Source organism: Peromyscus californicus, unplaced genomic scaffold, assembly GCF_007827085.1.
Source record: "Peromyscus californicus insignis strain IS unplaced genomic scaffold, ASM782708v3 Scaffold_5__1_contigs__length_169319896, whole genome shotgun sequence".
Taxonomy (NCBI): Eukaryota; Metazoa; Chordata; class Mammalia; order Rodentia; family Cricetidae; genus Peromyscus; species Peromyscus californicus.
The window spans coordinates 13,252,886-13,273,266 of NW_026294573.1; the positions used below are offsets into that span (position 1 = coordinate 13,252,886).

A 20,381-nucleotide genomic window follows, 5' to 3' on the forward strand; every position below is an offset into this window, starting at 1 on the left:
GTGCATTTTGAAACATTCTCATTGTGTAGCTCTGGCTAGCCTCGTACCAAGTAGCTGGGGCTGGTCTCAAGCTCACAGCAATCCCCCTGCCTCAGCTTATGCGTCCTTCAACTCTCTGGGTTTTCCTTTCTTTCTTCCTGTACTAGAAATTGAACTCAGGGCTTCACACATGCTAGATACACAACTACTGAGCATTAGTTTCATTAGAGGAATTATTTTATGTGGATTAGGTTTTGCCTGCATGTATTTCTGTGTGTACCACATGCAGGCCTGCTGTCTTTGGAGGCCAGAAGAGGGTGTCAGATCCCCTGGAACTGGAGTTACAGAGGGTTGTGAGCCACCATGTGGGTGCTGGGAATTGAACCAGGGTCCTCTGGAAGAGCAGTCAGTGCTCTAACCACTGAGCCACCTCTTTGGCCTCTAGTTTTCACTTTTTGAGGCAGGGTTTCTTATGTTCCATGCTGGCCAAAGCAGCCCTTGAACTCTTGATCCTCCTGCCTCCTCCACCTCTTAAGTGCTGGGGTTACAGGTGTGCAGTGCCACACCTGGCCATTTCCTTCCCTTTCTTCACTCTGCTGGTGACTGGGAAGGACTCTATGGCTCGCACTGTTTTTATGGCTCAGGCTAGTGTTCCCCCGACTCCACAAGACTCCAGCACCACCCTGGGCTCTCTGGATGTTGACTTCCTGGCCACGGTACCTTGTCGCTGCTGGCCTCTGTGCTGGCCTGGGCCATGCTGAGCCGCAGTGTGGTGCTGGGCGAGAGGGCCCAGCGCTGCTTGCCATTGCTGACTATCTCCTCGGCCTCGCCGTCACGGACCACCTCCACCTTCACGCCCTCCGAGTGCTTCAGGCTGAAGGTTTTGGCTCCAGCAGGGGCTGCACTGTAGGGAGAAAGGACAGAAGGTCAGAGGGAGCCTGGGCTAGGGGGCCAGGGGCCTCGGCAAGAGAGTTCCAGTGGGTAGGGCTCCCAGGCTGTGTGGTCGGGGGACCCAGGCAGACCTGGCTATGATGCCGTGACCTGCTGGTGGCAGGAGACTGTGAAGGGCACAGAGCCCTGGGCCAGTCTTGCACCTGCCGAGTGGGAGTCCAGGAACCTTAAATCTCTCTGTCTTTGTCTCTCTGCTATGCTAGGCAAGTTCTCTGCCACTCAATCATGCCTTTAGCCTTAGGACTGGAAATCGCTTTCCTGTTAGATAGGGTATTTTCATGCCACTCAGGCCGGCCCCAAAGTCATTACCCTTCTACTTCAGCCTCCCCAGTGCTGGGATTTTTAGGCTTGATTTAGGCTCCGATTCATTCATTCATTCATTCATTCATTCATTCATTCATCTATCTATTTACTATTGAGACAGGGTCTCTTGTAGGTCAGGCTGGCCTCAAATTTGCTGAGTGGGTGAGGATAACCTTAAACCTTTGATTCTCCCACATCCACCTCCATAGGCGGAATCATGAGCCTGTGTCGTCGAGACTGGTTTATTCCATGCTGGGACTGAACGCAGAGCCTTGGCCATGCTGGGCAAGTACTTTACCAAGTGGACTACATCCTATTTTAGGCCTTGGATTCTTCCTGGGTTCCTGATGCCTCTGCAGATGGGTGACCAGCTTTGGGAGCACGGGGCTCTATAAGGTGGAGGACAAGCCTAGACCAAAGGATGGTTTTGCTCCAAAGCCTGGGCCTGGAACCCCACCTCCCTGCCTGCTGTCACTGGGGACTTAACAGGATGGAACAGGCCCTGTAGTGGAGGAGAGGACTCTGTCTCAAAGATCCCCGGGCCTGGAATTCCTCACCACTGAAGGTCATGTCTTGGGACTCACACATGGCTTCCTGATGAGAAGGAAATGGTTTGAGAATTGTGAGACCTCACCAAGACTTAGGGCAGGGAGGCTTGCACTGGCTGCTAGGTACAGAAATTTATGTTGCCCCAGATTCATATGCTGACATTTTAACTCCAGCAGGGTGATGTCCGGAGACCTTCAGGAGATGGCGAAGGGCAGCAGGTGACAGGGAAGTGGGGCGGGGATGCCAGGGCTGGCAGTTTGGGTACACCCAGGTTTGAAGGTTCCTAAGGACCGCAGTGGGTCAAGGGGTTCTGGAGGGACTCCTGTGGGATTTGAGATGATGACAGTTCCAGCCTGAGTGTGTCTCAGGGGTACAGCTGCTCCTCTGGGGGCCAGCACTCCAAGTTCCAGGACTCTTAGAAACACTGGGGTGCTTTTTACATTTTCAGGGCATTTTCCTTTCTTTAGTTTTTTGCTTTTGGATCCAGGGTCTCCATATGTAGCTTTGCCTGGAATTCATTATGTAGACCAGGCTGGCCTTGAACCTGAACAACCTTCTTGAGCATTCTTTTTTCTTTTCTTTTTCTTTATTTTTTTCTTTCCTTTCCTTTCCTTTCCCTTCCCTTCCCTTCCCTTTCCTTCCTTCCTTCCTTCCTTCCTTCCTTCCTTCCTTCCTTCTTTCCTTTCTTTCTTTTCCCTACATTTACAGACTTAGGGGGTCCCATCCCCTAAGAGGCTGTCTGTCTGGGCCAGTTGAGACAGGGGTAGCCAGCAATGAAGCAGGGACCCAGCTGAACAAGAGGCTTAAGCTTGTGACTCTCAGATTTAGCAGCAGCAGCAGCAGCAATGTTGGCTAGAGGCTTTGTCCAAACAGAGACTGCTGGGTCCTAAGAATGTACATTCTAGCAACTACCGAGGCCACAGTTTGAGAACCACTGATGTAACTAACCTTCAGCTGCGTGGTCTGGTTGTTCTAGCCTGGGAGTGAGCTATCGTGAGTCTGTAGAGTCTGCCAAGCAATCCATTCTTGGTCTTTTGGCTAAAATAAAGTGGAGGGTGCTAGAGCCCTGCCCTCCTTAACTACTCCATCTGGCTTTATACATCAAGCTTCCGCATGCAGTTCTGAGATAAGGATGCTTTACAAATCACATTGAAAGCACCATCTCCCAGGACCCGGTTAGTCCCCATGCCGGCACCTGCCTCCTTCCCTCTGAGCCAGCAAGAAACCAAAGAAAGGAGCATCTAGTGGGTTAACACTGGGCCACATCAGAGCTCACTGGCCCCAGGCCTCCCACAGCCCCACACCAGCTCTGTTTGAGGCTGAGCAAACAGCTATTCTTGGAGCAGCCCTGGCAGAGGCCACAAAGACGCCATTGTCCCATGTGGATCCTGTTGGCTGCCTCCTCCCCAGGGAAGATCCTGCTAGAATCCCCTGCAGAAACCCAAGAGCCCGGAGCTACAGATGGCTTGGGGTCCCTAGAGGCTGTGGGACAGTATCGAGGGAGGGAAAGGAATGGAGTGGGGTGGCTATGACCTCCTGGCTTATTGGAAAGAGTCTAAAGAGAGCATGCATGGGACAGGAGGCAGGCCCTAAGGACATGTCCACACTGTGTCCCAGCACCCAGGACATGACAGTAAATGAACGAATAATTGCTTCCTGATTGGCTTTGCAAGCTGGTATCAGAGCATTTTTTTTTTTTACGTTTATTAATTTGTGTGTGTGTGTGTGTGTGTGTGTACAAGTGAAGACTAAAGGTTGATGCTGGATGTCTTCCTGTACTGATTTCTACCTTAGCTTTTGAGGTAGGGTCTCTCACTGAACCCAGATCTAATCATTTTGGCTAGTCTAAGCCCCTGGGATCCGCTTGTCTCCATCCCTCAGTATTGGGGTTACAGACCCAGCTGCTGCCTCTGGCTTTGTGTTGGTGCTGGGGATCTGGACCCATGTCCTCAGGCTTGCACACCAGCACTCTATCCTCTGAGCCATCTCCCAGCCCCTCACTGCGCACCACTTTCCCTAATACCCATAATGCTATTCCCTGATTCACTACCTGCCAAATGCCCACCTCTGGATGAATGGGTTTGTGCCTGTGATTATTTTTCCACAGCGATTGCATCTTATTCCTCATTTTGTTTCAGCCCTGGCCTAGTCCAGGCACAAAGTAAATAGAAAGATTTGCTGGAGATGGGGCTGGAGGAGGAGGGCTTGCTCACACAGTCATTTATTCAACACATATCTCCTGAGCATTTACTACACACCAGGCAGAGTTCTGGGTGCTGGGGAAAGACTGGCAAAAAAAAAAAAGCACATCTTTTGACTCATGGAGCTTATATTCTAGTGAAAGAGAAAGGCTTTTTATAGATTATGCAAGTAACTGTGCTGACTGCAACAGAGACACGGGTTGCCAGGCTGGGGGTGTAGCTCGGCAGTGGAGTGCTTGCCTAACATCTGCAAAGTCTTGGGTTCTGAAAATATGGGGTGCATGGTATCTGTGGTTCTCAGATGACTCTCTGAGGAAGTAACATTTGAGCTAAGAGTCTAAACTTTGTTTTCAGAAGAATCAGTTAAGCCCGTGGGTCTGAAACTCCAGCATCAGCTATAGGGTGGCACACTTCTGTCCCAAGAGGATTTCTCTCAAGCTCCAAGCTGCCCTGATGCTGTGGGACCAGGGAGGCCTGAGCCGGAGAAATGGGAAGAAGGTGAGTGTGGCTGGACCTCTCTCTCTCTCTCTCTCTCTCTCTCTCTCTCTCTCTCTCTCTCTCTCTGTGTGTGTGTGTGTGTGTGTGTGTGTGTGTGTGTGTGTGTATGGGGTGTTCACTGATTGGGGAGAGGTCATGGTGGAGCTGGCCTTTCTCCTGAGGGAGGGAAGTCACCAAGGGTCTGCCAGCAGGGAGGGATTTCAGAAGAAAAATAATGGAAGTGCGGGGGAGGGGGTAGTAAGTGAGCAGGTGATGGAGGTGATGGTAATGGCCATGTGTGTGGTGATGATGCCTGGGGCTAGATGGTGGCCATAGAAATGGAAAGATATGGCTAGGCAGACCTTGTCTAGCTCCTCAAATGCTGTGCGGCCTCTGGGGAGCCACCCAACCTGTCTGATCCTCTCTCAGACAATGGGAGAAGGTCTGGGAAATAGCCTGGCAAGGCCAGGGAGGCCCACACAGCCTCACACTTGAGGGCGTGATGTGCCTGGTCTTTGCTGGCCCCTGGCTCTCAGCTTGTCCATCTGGCTTGGACCTCATTAACACCAGCCGGGGTTCATCCTTGGAATGACCCCAGCTCTTGGCAGCTGGGGTGTGACATCCTGCCCTTAGGTCTTTGGAGGAGTTGGAAGGGGGAGTTGTGGGTGCTAGCCTGGTGAGCACCCTCAGAGACAGAGATAAGGGGAGGGAGGAAGATCTCAGTCCAGGCCTCACACCCGATGCTCACTATGGTGGTAGCCAGAGTCCCAATGGCTGGCACTGGCCTAGGCAGGACTGGTAGAGGCAAACCTTGGCATGTGTGTATAGCTGGCCTTCTCTACCTGGCGGCCCCAGCGGCCTCCATCACAGGGTGCCGGCCTCTGGCTCCTCTACAGGGAAGAAACAATTTAATCTCTGACGACTCCTTTCGTCAGAAGCCTTTCAGGACTCCCTCCTACCCACAGAATGACGTCCAGTCCCTGAGCAAAGCCTTCAAAGCCCCAGTTCTTGCTCTCTGGCCCTCAGGCTTATAATCCAGGCCACTGAAATGACTCCCTTCCTGCCTCCATGGGTCCCACTTTCCTGCCAGGTGGGTTTGCTCCCATGGGAATTATCCTCAGTTGCGTGCTGAACCCTTGTCTGTCTTACAAGACCCAGCTCACTTGCCACCTCTTCCAGGAAGTCTTCCCTGATCCCATCAGCCAGATCACCTTTCTCCCTCCCTTAGCTAGGGCCTCAAATACTAACTTGTTCAATATGTTTCTCCCAAGAGTCTCACGAACACTTTGAAGGCAACAATCATGGTTCATTGTGATGGGTGATACAATAATAAACCCAATCTGATTCACAACAATGAATTTACAGTCATTTACTTTTACAAAGCATTTACCAGGTGGCAGCCTGCAAATCACAGACTCTCAGTCCACACTTTACACGACCTAATGAGGCCTGACCAACCCATCCCATTTCACAGATGAGCACACCAAGACCCATACAGAATGAGCCCTTGCTCTAAAGAGGTCTCAGGACCGTCACGGCAGGGTGTGAGTGAACTATGCTCTGTGAGTCCCAGGCCTGGGAGAGTCCACCAGTCCTCACCATGGTCCTCTAGGTAAGGACCCAGAGAAGAAGATCAAGTGAGAGTCTCTTAGGAACCTCAAGACTCATCCCGCCCCCAGTTATTTGCAGATAGGGATCAGAGGCCCAGAGAGGGGACAGCCAAGCGTGGCTTCCTGTTCTGGAGTCTTGGGTAAATGATTGAAATGAGCAGGCTTGGGCCTGTCAAGCCCCTGGGCTCAGGGTCCAGCATGGCTATGGCTGGTCACAAGGGGTCACTTCTAAACACTGGGGTTTGGAGGTGTGAGGCCCTGCAAATACATTATCACCCTAACTCAGGGACCTGTGGTCAGCAAGGAAGAGCCTCACGGACCCCCACTACAGGAAGGGGCCGTGCGTGGGCTTAGCACACACGGTGCCAGGTCCTTCCTCAGCCCTCCCATCCCTGGGCACCAGCCTGAAACCTGAGTCCTAAGCAGCTCCTGGCAGCGCCTCCTGTCCAGGGCCCAGAGCTCTGGGTGTTGTTCTAATTTATGGGGCCACGGGACCTGGCCTGATGTCTTCCTTCGTCAGTCTCTCGGCATCGAGTGTTGCTGCTCTGCCAAACTCTGCCACACACCCTTGACCTTCTGTGGACCCATCCAACGGGGTCTGTCTGTTGAGGTCGGAGGTGGGAAGTGCTGCCCCATGCTAGCAAGCTAGTCAGTCTGCAGCTATCAATGGCTGTGCTCACTCACTCACTCACCCACTCCATGGCCCATAATGATTCTGCAAGGAAATGAGCAGAGAGAGGAGCCATGCCCCAAACACGAAGGAAGACAGGTTGAGAGAGCCCCTGGCAGCCTGGCCCTTGCTCCTCCAGCACTCCTCAGCTGTGCAGTCTGACTTTGGGCTCCCCAAGGGTGAAAGGGACTATAGCAGCACATATCTTATGAAGTCGGTATGAGCGCTGAGTGTATGCAAATGATCACATGCATATGGAATGAGTATGTAAATGTTAGGGAGGCTGCTGGGTGTTCAATAAATGTTAGGGAACAATATTAAGTAAATAATGGCAAATCTCTCTTTCTTGTGTGTGTGTGTGTGTGTTGTATATTCACACATGTATGCAGGTGTATGTGCTTATATGTGCATACTCACAGAGGCCAGAGGACAGCACTGGGTGACCTGCTCTATCTGCCTTAATTTCTCTCTGTCTCTGTCTCTGTCTCTGAAACAGCCTCACTATGCAGCCTGGCTGTGCTGGAACTCACGGAGATCCACCTGCCTCTGCCTTCCAAGTGCTGGGATTAAAGGTGTTCGCCCTGCCTCATTTCTTTGAGTCAGGGTCTCTCACTGACCTTGGAGCTAGGCTGCTAGCCAGTTAGCTCCAGTGAGCCTCCTCTCTGTGCTGCCTAAGCACTGGGGTTATGGTGATTTTTATGTGGGTGCTGGCATTTAAACTCAGGTCCCACCCACTGAGCAATCTCTCAAGCATGATAAAAAGATCTTTGAAAACCAAAACAAAATAAAAAAATAGTCTGTTTCTACCGTGCCAACAGCTTCTAAGTTCCTCAAAGCAGCCTGCATCCAGAGACCACTCACCTCACGTGAAAGAATGGTGGGGCCTGGCATTGGACTGGCAGGGCAGGTCCTACCCGGGTCACATGGTCTGGAAGGAAGAGGGTTCTCCTTCACCCTCCGCCCTTGATGGGAAGTGGGGCTTGTTCATTCACCTTTGTGACTTGATGAAAGAATAATGGGCCCCCACTCTCCTTCCTACATAACTGGGCACACTACCTACAGGCCCTGCTGTGTGGAATCTACTTAGAGGTCCTGGGGGGTGACAGCATCACTCAGGGTCCTGAGCCAGGACCAAGGGAGACTTGGTGAGAAGTAGAGGGCTGGGTGGGGGTAATAATGTTTTAGGGGCAGAGGACTCCCATCCAGGGTGGAGGGTGGCCAGGGGTCACACGGGGTGGAGTGGAGGAAGAAGCCCTGAGCTGTACAGACTTATACCTGGGTGCTGGTTGTCACCAGACAAGTGGCTTCCTCTTTCTGAGCCTCGTTTTCTTCATCAGGATGCACAAAGAGCATCTTCCAGGTCTCACACAGAACGAAGGGGACAGTGCACTGTTTCCTAGTGTCGAGTGGTCATTGACCCTTCCTGCTCCTGTCTGCCTGAGAGGAGCCTTGTCCCTGCAGATACATGTCCCGATGGAGGAGGCTCCTTTCTGCCTGACACATGATCTCAGCTGACAGTGACTTTGCTTCCCTGGGGACCGCTGACATTGTCTGGAGGCGTTTTTGGTTGTATATTGTGATGGGGTCGGGGGGGGGGGAGGAGACTGCTACTGACATCGGGTAAGCTGAGGCAGGAATACCACTCATCATGCTACACTGTACAGAATAGTCCCCTCAATAAAGAATCACCCAGAGAGGCTGTGGGTCTCTGTCCCAGATACATGCTGTCCAGGACGGTGACTGCCAGCATAGGTGATGGCAGGGCCTTTGCAGAGTGACCAGCCACCCCACTCCAGATGAACTTTGAGTTTAACAAAGTCTCACAGGGGAAAGAATGTCAGCTTTCTCATGAATCATCTTTACGTTATCATGTATTCCAATGATGGCATTTTGGATATGTTGAGCTTAACAAAATATAGCATGAGTATTAATTACATCTCTTCAACTTTTGTGTGTGTGTTGTACATGCACATATGTGTGTGTGTGTGTGGGGGAGTGAGTGCCCATGAATGTCACAGGAGGGCGTTGGTCATCCTGCTCTGATGCTCTCTGCCTGGGCCTCTCACTGAACCTAGGCTGGTACAGCAAGCCCCCAGTGACCTTCTTGTCTCTGTCCTCCACAGAGCACAGGAGCACACAGCCACACCTGGTTTTTTACATGGGGCCTGAGGATTCGAACTGAGATCTTCACACTTGCAAAGCAACACTTTGACTCTCAGAGACGTTTCTCCAGCCCTAACTTTCATTTTTGTTGTTTTGAGGCAGGGTCTTAATATGTAGCACTGACTGGCCTGGGAGTTGCCACGTGGACCAGGCTGGTCTCAAACTCACAGAGGTCCATACTTGCCTCTGCCTCCCGAGTGCTGGGATTAAAGAATTAAAGGCCTGAACAACTACTCCCAGCTTCCATCCTAACTTAAAAAAATACTTTTTATTAGTTTTTTTCTTTTTCGTTTTCTTTGTTTTGTTTTGGAGACAGGGTCTCTGTGTAGCCTTGGCTATCCTGGAACTCGCTATGTAGATCAGGCTGGCCTTGAACACACATCGATCCCTCTGTCTCTGCCTCCCCAGTGCTCAGACTAAAGGCCATTTTTAAAATTTTTTTGAGGTGTGCATGCATGTGTTGGAGGGAGGTTGAGAAAGGGTCATGCTGGTAGCCCAAGCTGACCTGGAACTCACTATGTAGTCTAAATGAGCTCTGGACTCGTGGTTCTCTGGTGTTGAGATTACAGGTGTGAACCACCAACCCCATGCCTGGTTAACTTATTTTAAACATAGACTACTACAGCACTTAAAGCGACGGCTGTGGCATGCATTCAGCCTCTTTTGGGCAGGTACTGGTCTAGGCTGTGCTGACCCTTGGTGTTGGGGAACTCTCAATACCGTGAACTGAGTCCTGGCTGAGGCTGATGGAACTAACAAGAGCTGGCACCTGCCCTCTTGTTCCCCACCGGACTCGGCTTCTCTCCCTCTTGTTCCCCACCGGACTCGGCTTCTCTCTGCTAGAGTAGAGCACAGACAAGGACCTGGGCATGGGCCCCTTTTGCGCCCTAGCCCCCAGAAGAGGCAGTGTGCCAGCCTTTCAGACAGTACCCACAGTGACCCAGCAAGCAGACGGGCATAGTGACAGCTGTGGCTTAGGGACCTGAGCGCCCTGGATCCTGGCTTACCCCTTGGCAGTGCCCAATTCAGAGTTGGACAGGGGGAGAGATGGGCATTCTCCCAGGCCACTGGCGCCTAGACCATACTCTACCCTGTGTTACAATTCTCAGGGCCCATCCAGTCCTCCTTTGGGGTCTATATGCAGGACCCCCGAGGTCCAGGCCCGGGTGATGTGGAAGCTGGGCAGAGGCCTAGGAGTAAAGGAGAAGAGAGGGGCCTGGTCACAGGCTTGCTGGGATCAGCAGGGCCAGTGCCTCCTGTAGAAGTGGCTGGGCAGCTGGGAAGGAACTGGAGTGTGTGTGTGTGGGGGTGTGTGTGTGTGTGGGAGGGTGGACTTAGCAGGAGACACACAGGTGGGCTCGGGAGGGCTGGGTGCTTTAGTGTTAGAATGATTTGGGAACAAGGCACACAGAGGAGGTACCCACCCAGGTCACCAGCACAGCGCACTCACAGTCCTGCACATCCCTCCTTCCATCATGAAGTCCTCCCACCCTAGCAATGGAGAACATTTAGAATGCTTGGAGCAGAGAACTACATATCAGACCGTCCTCGAACACCTTTCCTAGGTCCCACACCATACTCTACCCATTTCCTTAGGGCATAGAACAGTGTTAGCACCATCCCTTCACCCTGTGTCTCGGTTACCCCAAACCCCATCAAGTGTGTGGACAGAGAAGATGGGCAGGGGGGAACAGATCCTGGCTCAGTGGGTGGAAAGTGACCCCATTCTGATCTCAGGGTGAAGTCAGGAAAGGCATTTTGGTGACACAGCTCACAGCCAGTGCCTGGGGACAAGCAACCACCAGCAGCCCCCGGAGGGTGAAATCGGATAAGTCCCAGGCCAGATTCCACCTGGGCAGCTCCCCTTGGAGCAAGCTAGTCCCTAGCACATCCAGGGAGTTTCTGCTTGCTGGGAGTAGGAAGTCCACTGGTGAAGGAGCCTGGGGTGAAAGGTAAATCAGAAGGGGTAGGGGAAGTGAAAGGGGCGTGTTATAGAGAGCCCGTGTGTGCTGAGGTCACCAGGGAGGGGGCTGAAGAGACCGGGTAAGGGAAGACTAGCGTAAAGAGGAGCAGTCCGGTAGGATAAGGAGGGGGCTGCGACTGCGTGTCTTGGAGGGCCTCAGGATTGCGTGGAAGTGGGCACTGATCTGGGCGTTATCAGGTTTCTGAGAGTTCTCGGGATTTCTAAAGATCTCGAATTGAAGGGAACTGAAGGACAACTTGGGTACGGAGCCAGGTTGTCCTGGTCCAGGGTCTCAGGGTTTGTGAAGGGTGAGTCGGAGGGAGAGACTCGCCCACTGGACTCACCTGTAGACATCGGTCCAGAGGTGCGTGCCCAGCACGTACACCGCCTCCACGCGGCTCCCGTACAGCAGCCGCACCGTCCGCTCCCGCAGCATCTTATCACCCCGCAGAGCCCGCTGTCTTCCCCGCTGCTCCCGGTTCTGAGCACCTGCTACAGGTGAGCGCGCCGCTGCGCCTGCGCCCGCTGCTGTGCTGCGGGCGGCCTTAAACCACAGCCGGGGGGCTGGGCTGGGCGGGGCTGTCCACCGGACTCCTCTTGGAGTGGGCCTGCGGCCTGTCCATCAGGCCTGGCCCCGCCCTCCTAGCTCCCCCAACCGCAAGCTGTCAATTCCTGCTTCTCCTGTTTGCCTTGCTCATTCTTTTATTCAATAATCCCCCCTTTCGCAGAAAAATGCGAGCAGGGGCAACCGAAGGGACAGGGCAGCAGTGGGTGGGAGCACAAAGGGGGCGACCAGACCCAGTCTGGGGCCAGGGAAGGCTTCTCAGAGGAGACCTCTGAGGTTTCTTAAAGAAGATCTTGGCAACACAAGGGGAGGAGAGGAGCCTCCGGGACACCTTCGGGAAGCTGGGCACCCCCACATCAGATCTACATTGCTGTGGGAAATAGGGAGTGGGGGGAACTCTGCCCCTGGCAGGGACCAGGATGCTAACTAAGCCCAGGCATGAGAGGGGCTGCAGGAGCCTGGAATGGCTCTTCCTCAGGGGTGATCTGGGAGTGTATTCTGGCTGCTCCAAACCACGGTGAGCAGGCTGAGCTGGGGCCAGCAGTGAAGACCCCGGGTGGAACGTGAGAGGGCTGGAGAGGGGAGGATTGGTCCCAGTAGTGTTTATGGATGGAGATTTGGGTGGCTCCCGGTGGCTGAGAGGGTGTGCCTGTTTGAAGGACAGGGACCCGGCAGAGGATTAGGGCCCCAGCCTGGGACACCAAAAGGTGTGCCAAGGTAGAGGTCAGTGTGTGTTCTGGAAGGCCAGGGTGCATGTGATATCTAGTGGGGGGTCTGAACCATTGTGAACTCCATCCAGGCACTTTCTCTCTGATCCCAAGCCTGAGACTATGCCATAAACAGCAGCATTTGAGGAAGTGGCTTCGTGTCGTGGGAATGGAAATTGAAGGGCGGATGGAGGGGATGCATATTGGGGAGGGAGGTGGGCTGATGGGAGACCAGGGAGGGGGTGCACTGAATTAAACAGGGCTGTTGATAGGTACCTAATGCCCAGGCACACCCAGCTAGTCCTTGACTCCAATCTTCTCAGATGCCCAAATTAGGAGATGGTAAGGACCCCAGCTGTTCCTGGGTGTCAAGGATCTGGAAGGAATGTGGGTGGAGAAGGGAGAGAGCTAGAGTCTCTGCCAGAGGGGTCATTGTCCCCCTCAAAGGCTTCCTGTTCAGATCCTGGGAGAAGCTGGTAACTTCTGATTGGTCCCTGGCAGAGTTTTCTCCAATCAGCAGGCAGCATGTCGAGGGCCATCTGCCTAAGTGGGGAGCGAATCCAGGTAGCACCAGGTAGCTGATAGAAGCCCTCCCCTTCAGAGGTAAGCTTGGGTCTGAGCACCCCTCTGCATGTAAGCCAGAGGGAGTGCTTCCTACCTCCAAGGGAGGCAGAATACGAGTCTTTGATGTCACCCCCTCCACCAAGTAAGTGGGGTCCAGTGTGGGGCAAGGACACATCTCTTAACCAAGTCCCAAGTGGGTCACAACAGAGCCAGGGTTCTGATGACTCAGGCAAAGGCCATGGTTACCCAGCTGAGCAGAAGTCACAGTTTGGACTCATTGCTTGTGTGGTTTCTGCACCCCCACACTGCTCTCAAGTGGCACTTTCCAATGTATTAGATTATTTTATCTTTCCAGGAACCCTGCCACTTCGGAGATGAAGAAAGAGAGCACAGAGAAGGTGAAAACCAAACCTGGGCATGCACAGCTCCTGGCAGTGGCAGAGTAGGAACCCGGGTGGGGACACAGGGTGTGCAGGCAGGGCCTTAGTGGGCAAGGATGGCTCACCCTACCCGAGTAAGCTCACAGGCAACCCCTCATTTGAAATGACACTAAGTGAGACAATATTCAGAAAATGCCGGCAGAGTCTGGTCCAAGGCTCAGGACACAAAGCCCCCTCTCCTTACGTAATCCACCCCTGTCTGGTCACCCACACTTAGGCCTCTGACCTGCTTCTGGCTCACCCCATTGGGCCCAGTGCCTGGCTTGATGGGGTAGGAGCTTTCGGAGCCCAAGGGTTTAAAATAGCTGAAGTGGTCACAGCTGTTGGTGGATTGAGGGCCGGAGGTCTCACACATTACGGCTGCTCCTGCTGCTCCCACGGAGCCTAGAAAATCCACATGGCATCTCTCAGTGCCTTTTGGAGAGTGCCAGCAAAGGGTAGGCTCAGATCTGACCAGTTCCCAGCACTGACGGTCCTGGACCCCTCCTCCAATACAACCCCTGCCAAACACGGGGCCAGAGAGCCTGAGCCCGGAGGGGCCTCCTCTGCCAGGCGCTCTGCCCTGTTGTGGGGTTGCTCTGTGCCTGGCTTTGGGAGGTGACTTAAAACATCCATGAGCCTGCTTTGAGATGGGCAGCTCACCAAGGGTATTTTTAAAAAATGGAAAAAGGAAAGAAAAAAGCTGGTTACTGGGGAAATTTAAAAAATCACGACATCCAGGGCCTAGCAGCAAAGATCAATGCGGACATCTTTGTGGTAGGACCTCCCCACTTTCAGGTGTGTGCATGCATGTATGTGGGTGTGCTTACCCGTGCACGCATGTGCGGAGGCCAGAGGTCAATGTCAGGTATCTTCCTGTCTCACCTTCTACCTTAGTTTCTCAATGTTACATGTTCAGTGTATGGATGTTTTGCTTCCACGTACGCCTGTGCACTGTGTGTGTGTGCCTGGTGCCCTGGGAGGCCAGAAGTGGGCATTGGGTCCCCTGGAGCTGGAGTTACAGACAGCTGAGGGCCACCACGTGGGTGCTGGTCCTCTGGAAGAGTAGCCAGTGCTCTTAACCACGGAGCTGAGTCATCTCTATGCTCCAGTCCTTCCACCTTAGTTTGTGAGGCAGGGTCTCTCCCTGAACCTGGAACTCAACATTTTAGCAAGAGCAGGGGACCGGCAAGGCCACCCACCCCATCCATCTGAGAAAGCAAGCCCTTGGCCGTGCTTTGAGTCTCGGCATAAAGGTCCCGCCCAGGGGCAACCGCCATGACATAGAGTCCCGAGGCTGCGCCAGGAACTGCTCTAACATTTTCCCACATCTGAGCTCACTTCACCCCCACGACAGCCCGGTGCAGTGGACAGCATTGTCACCCCATTTGAACAGAGGCCCCAACCCTCCCAGCAGAAAAGACATCGGCCTTTGGACATGACAGACTGGGCTCTGCTGGGGCCCTCTCTGGCCTCTGTGTCTTCCTCTATGAAAGAAAACACTCATAGTACCAAGCCTGCGTGATTGCAGATGGTAAAAATGATGGGTGGCAAACGGCTCCGCCTATGGTGGCCTGGCACAGAGCCAAGTCCCGCTGCTAGCTCATAGTTATTTTCTCTGCAGATGACCCTTGTCTGACGGTTTTGCAAGAGGGGCTTCTGACTGTGCTATTTTTTTAGACGCTTGGAATGCCCACAGTGTGAGGACAGCCTGGCTCCACCTTGTGAGTCCTGCGAAAGGACTTGGGCTCTATCTTAAGGTCATGGGAAGTCACGGAAAGCTCTGGAATGTGATGATGGCATGACCTCACTTGAGGAGACTCCCTGTGGAGACAGGAATCCTGGCGGGAGACCAGAGTGCACTTGAGATGGAGGCGGGCGCCCTCCCTCTGTGGCTGACCACGGGACCTGCAGGCCTGGCCTGGCCTCACTCCCTCACATCGCCCCTGTTCCCAGGAGAGTCCTGCTTCTTCTCTTTCTTAGGGGTGGGTAACCGCCTGGCTGGTGAAAGAGGGGCAGCTGGGGATGGCGGTGATGGTGGGGGAGGTTGACACAACACTTGGTGGAGTGAGCCAGATTCTGCAGTTCGCCAGGCTTCCATGGTTAGAAGGCACTCTGAGATTCCGGGAAGGCTGGAAGAGGTGATGACCACCAGGGGGCACCAGGTCCCCATTTTCGAGGCACAGGAAACTAGTGTTCTGAGTGGGGTTGGGTCACCTCACAAACTAGGGTGGAAGGGCTGGAGCACAGAGATGACTCAGCTCCGTGGTTAAGAGCACTGGCTACTCTTCCAGAGGACCAGCACCCGCATGGTGGCCCTCAGCTGTCTGTAACTCCAGCTCCAGGGGACCCAATGCCCACTTCTGGCCTCCCAGGGCACCAGGCACACACACACAGTGCACAGGCATACCCTGGGACAGCTTGTTGCTGCCCAGGCTTGCTTCGCACCTTCTTTTAGCACCCAGGACCCTCTTGCTCCCCAGAGCTTGGGTTGCGATCCAGGGACTCCACTTGCATCAGGCCAGGTCAATGCCAGGTCCCCCGGATGAGACAGGCTCTCTGGTCAGAGGAAGAACTGAAACCCCAAACGGGGCCCCAGTGCCCTGGCTGACATCACAGAGCACTTTGGGCAGTAGAGGCGGGTCCTCTAGGCCCATCTTATTACTTTAATGTGTTTGTTCAGTGAACCTGGGCCATCGACTCATTTTTAAAGTTTAACTTTTTTTTTTTTTAAAGGTTTGTTTATTTATTATGCATACAGGCTCTGCCTGCATGTATCCCTGCAGGTCAGAAGAGGGCACCAGATCTCATTACAGATGGTTGCTGGGAATTGAACTCAGGACCTTTGGAAGAGCAGCCAGTGCTCTTAACCTCTGAGCCATCTCTCCAGCCCTAAAGTTTAACTTTTTAAAATTTTGTGTTCATGTGTGGATATACATGTGTGTCTGGGTGCCCATGGAGGCCAGAAGTGTCCAGGTCCCTGGAGCTGGAGTCACAGGCAATGGTCAACCACCTGACGTACAGGTGGGAGGTGGTGCTTCAGGTGACGGTTGGATGAGCTTACAGAGGCAGAGTGGAGATGAAAGAACTTTCTGGAACAGTTCCTGGAGACTTTGGAGCCCTGAGCCCTCTCTGTCCCTTCACTGAGCAGAAGCTTCAGGCTATGGACCTTGCTGCCAGCAGGAGGCGCCAGGAACCCAAGGAACCGAGCCTCAGCCCTTGGGAGACCGGTGTAATGGCTCCTGGGAGCAGGATAGTCCCAGGATTCCTTCCTCAGAGACAGAGGAGCAGAGCTTAAGATCCAGCATGACAAGGCCTAGGATCTCAAAGTCAGAAGAGCCTGGATTTGAAGCCCCGGACCAAATATGCCTTCCTGTGCCTCCGTTTCCCTGCTTATAAAGGTAAGTGGTGAAAGTTCTATACATGATCGTTACAAGAGCGAAGTGAGCCGACGCGGTTGTGCATGTTTTTAGTCCTGGCATTCAGGAGGCAGATCTTTGAGTTTGAGACCAGCCTGGTGTACAGAGTTCTAGGACAGCCAGGGCTACACATACAGGTAGCCAGGGCTACCCTGTCTTAAAAAACCAGAGAGAGAGACAGAGACAGAGAAAAAGACACAGAGAGAGAGAGACAGGGAGAGAGAGAGAGACAGAGAGAGAGAGAGGAGAGAGGAGAGACAGAGACAGAGAGAGATAGGGAGAGACAGAGAGAGACAGAGACAGAGAGAGACACAGAGAGAGGAGAGAGAGAGACGGGGGAGAGAGAGAGGGAGAGAGAGAGAGAGAGAGAGAGAGAGAGAGAGAGAGAGAGAGAGAGAGAGAGAGAGAGACAGAGAGAGAGAGAGACAGAGAGAGAGACAGAGAGAGAGACAGAGAGAGGATGAAATGAACCAGGGCACATACAGGACTGAGTGCAGCCCACGCAGGCCCAGTGCAGCCTGGTCCCTCGGGTCATGTGGCACCGCCTTCCTTGAGTCAGCAGGAAGGTAGGAGTGGGCGACTCCACTTCAGTTTCCACAGCTGTTGTCTCATGGACATCGGGGTGCAGTTTTGACTCCCTTGAGGTTTTCGTGCTGAGAATAGATGGTCAGTTTCCTTTGGTTTTCAAAATGAATAGTCAGTTTATCAAAGCCACACACCCACCAAAACCCTCTAAGCCAGCGGTTCTCAATCTGTGGGTCACGACGCCTCTGGGGTTGCATATCAGATATCCTGCTTATCAGATATTTACATTAAAATTCATAACAGCAAAATTGCAGTTATAAAGTAGCGATGGAATCATTTTTTGGTTGGGGGTCACCATAGCATGAGGAATTGTACTCAATGGTGGCAGCGTGAGGAAGGTTGAGAAGCACTACTTTACGCTGTGAGTTCAGGTTAAACATCTTTTCTGAACATTGTCTTCTCCCAGGCATGTGAGGCACCCCGAGGAGTCAGACTGATGGCGGAGGCAGGAGAACGGTGGCAGGAATGAGGTTCCTGAAGAGTAGCTCTGTGCCCTCCCTTTGGCTGTCGGAGTACTGATGCAGCTCCCTGGAGGAACTGCGAAGTCCCCGGAGTCTCAGGCTGGGAGAAGGAAAAGGGGGAAACCTGGTCCCAGCCAGAGGAGGAACATTTCCAGGGGAAGATGTTTCACTCGGTTCTGGCAGCCTGTCAGACCACCTTCGGAAGAGACAGAAACGGAGATAATGATCAGCCAGTGACTAGCAGGGCCACACCTTGACAGGGAGTGCTTGGTTATACACACCTCCTACCCTCCATTTAAACCTGAGCCTCGTGTCAGGGGTCAGGACCCAGAGGATGGACTTTGCGGGGAGGGGCCCCTGGACATCTCTGTGTCTCTTCTCAGTGCTGGGGCGTGGGGAGGGCACGCAGGCTCTGGCCTTAACAGCTCTGGCACCCCCAGCTCCCTTCCAGTCAGTCCTATTTCATCTCGTCTTCTCAGAACTTTGCATGAAAACACCCGGGCATTACGGTTTTTCTGGGTTTTCTTTGGCTCATGAAGACTCTAGTGTTACATACAATTTTCATGCTTTTTTCCTTTTGTTAATTTGTATGTTGAGGCGGGGGCCCCTTAGTTTGAGAACCTAAAAAGTTAAAGGAAAAAAAAAATCTTTCAAACAGGGTCTCTCTGTGTAGCCCTGGCTAGCCTGGAACTTGCTATGTAGGCCAGGCTGGCCTGGAACTCACAGAGATCCTCCTGCCTCTAAAGGTGTGCACCACCATGCCTGGCCTTTCCACTCTTTTACGCTGAGTTACAGAGGAGGAAGCAGGCTCAGAGAGGAGCTGTAACCTGCCCAAGGGCACACAGCAGGCAAATAGGAGGGTTTGGATTCAGACCCAGGTCCACTTGTGTTCCACTATGAGTCAAGGATGGACCTTGGCATGGACCAGACTAATGAGTGTCGAGGGTTTAACACACAGCACCACGCCAACAGTGAGCGCTCACCAAACACACCACGCTTCTCCTTAGAGGCTTCCTTGACTTTCTTTCTGAGCAAAGGCCTTAGACACTAGCAGGCTGGATGACTGACACCCCCCACCCCAATGATGCCAGTACGGAGGGGGTGGGAGTTATGGACTGACCTCATGGCACAAAGGGGCTGCCCGACAGCAGAAAGTGCACTCAGTCCTCTTTCTGGGAATTCCCTGGCGTGCTGCCAGCTGCATATCATATCATCCGTTCTTCCTGGGCTTAGGTCCAGCCCCTCCTTCTCCTGGCCCTGCACTATGTGGGAGACCACGTGCCTGCTGTGACTAGCCAGGGCTCAGTTTTGGGGGCTCCTGAGGATCTTGTTGATCCCTTCTGTACCTGTCTCTGGGTTGAGTGTGTCCTCACCCCATTCTACAACTGCTCTTGAAGGGATGCTTATTCTCCCCATTTATTGGATGCCCAAACTGAGGCTCTTTGACATGAACTGACATGTAGGTTTGAAATGGCCTTGTGTTAGGGAGGCTGTGGCCAGTCCTCACGAGATGAAGGACACAGGCTGGGTTGTGTGGAGGAATGGGGGGGGGGGTTGGGGGAGCTTGATAAGTGCCTTCATGTGGTGAGGGGGAGAAGGAGGCTCCAGGTGGAAGAGGAGCTCTTGATGGTGATTCTGGGAGGCAGGACAGGCTCCAACTTAAGATGGGCAAAGGGTGTGATGGGACCCAGAGTCTGACTGTGGGACACCGGGGCTTCAGCCAGAGCTGGGGACCATGTTCAGCTGCCAAGAGGTGGGCAGTATGTGGGGCCTGTTCATCTGCCTGAAGATCAGGCAGGGAGAGAAGGCAATGGGGTCAGGAAGGACTCAGACCCAGGTATGAGGTGTGTCCCAGTGGGGGGATGCCCAAGGGTTACTGCTCTTGCAAAGGACATGAGTTCAGCACCCATGACAGATGACTCACACAAGCCTGTAACTCCTGTTTCAGGGGATCCAATGCCCCTTTCTGGTCTCTGTGAGTACCCACTCACACGTGCATGCAACACACACACACACACACACACACACACACACACACACACACACACACACACACACAAAATAAAATAAAATAAAATAAAATAAAATAAACCTTAAAAAAAGAAAAGGAGTGTCCCTGACATCCAGGTGTTCCCTCCCACCCAGCCCTTCAACATTCTACTGTCCCTCAGGACCCAGCTGAAACAATTATAGCATTTAAACGCTTTTGTGGGTATTTTGAACCCTTCCTCACACTGAGATAGATCCCTCATCAGATCATCTCCAGGGTCCCAGATCCAGCATTTCTTCTATTCTAAGATTCTCCATAATTCTCTGTAGTTCACAGGTACTGAGTCTTGTCTCAGGCTCTAGAATGTGGAGATTCTGTGGTTACATTCAGGAAGGTAGCCAGCGCCTGGGTGGGCGAGTCAGGGCCAGGTCTCTGGGTATAGCCTGGGGCCTCCCTTCTAAGGTATCATTTCTCAGGGGCCTAGTCATAAATGGTTGACTGTTGGGCTGTCCCAGGAAACAAAGGAGAGGGTGGCTTTGGCTAGGGTGGGGTCTGAGTGTTCTGGGCCAGTGCAGGATTGGTAAAGGGGAGAGGCAATGGTCAGGTGCCCACATGAACCTGCAGAGGAGCGTGTGATGGACATGGGATCATGTGGCAGCAACTAGATGGGAGGTGGGTTGCTGAATGGAAGTTATAACTTCTCAAGAGGTTGAGGCAGGAGGATTGCTGTTGAATGTGAGGCCAGCCTGGGCTACATAGTGAGTTCTAGGCTAGCCTGAGCTTCAGAGCAAGACTCAATGTCTTA

General features: G+C 53.1%; 1 protein-coding gene and 1 long non-coding RNA gene across 2 annotated transcripts in view; one reads left to right on the forward strand and one right to left on the reverse strand.

The window, feature by feature from the left end:
- Positions 1-11,398, reverse strand: part of Padi2 (peptidyl arginine deiminase 2) — a 44,011-nt gene extending 32,613 nt beyond the window's left edge. Inside the window, exons 1-2 of the mRNA XM_052716143.1 lie at positions 11,211-11,398; positions 700-883 (exon numbers count right to left, since the gene is read on the reverse strand). Of these exons, the coding sequence (XP_052572103.1) occupies positions 700-883; positions 11,211-11,302 (276 nt within the window). The 5' untranslated portion in view covers positions 11,303-11,398. The remainder of the gene's footprint in view (positions 1-699; positions 884-11,210) is intronic.
- Positions 4,083-8,676, forward strand: LOC128096516 (uncharacterized). The gene is made up of 2 exons (XR_008213663.1): positions 4,083-4,481; positions 8,078-8,676. It is a non-coding gene; the product is annotated as an uncharacterized LOC128096516 (long non-coding RNA).
- Positions 11,399-20,381: the final 8,983 nt, after the last annotated feature.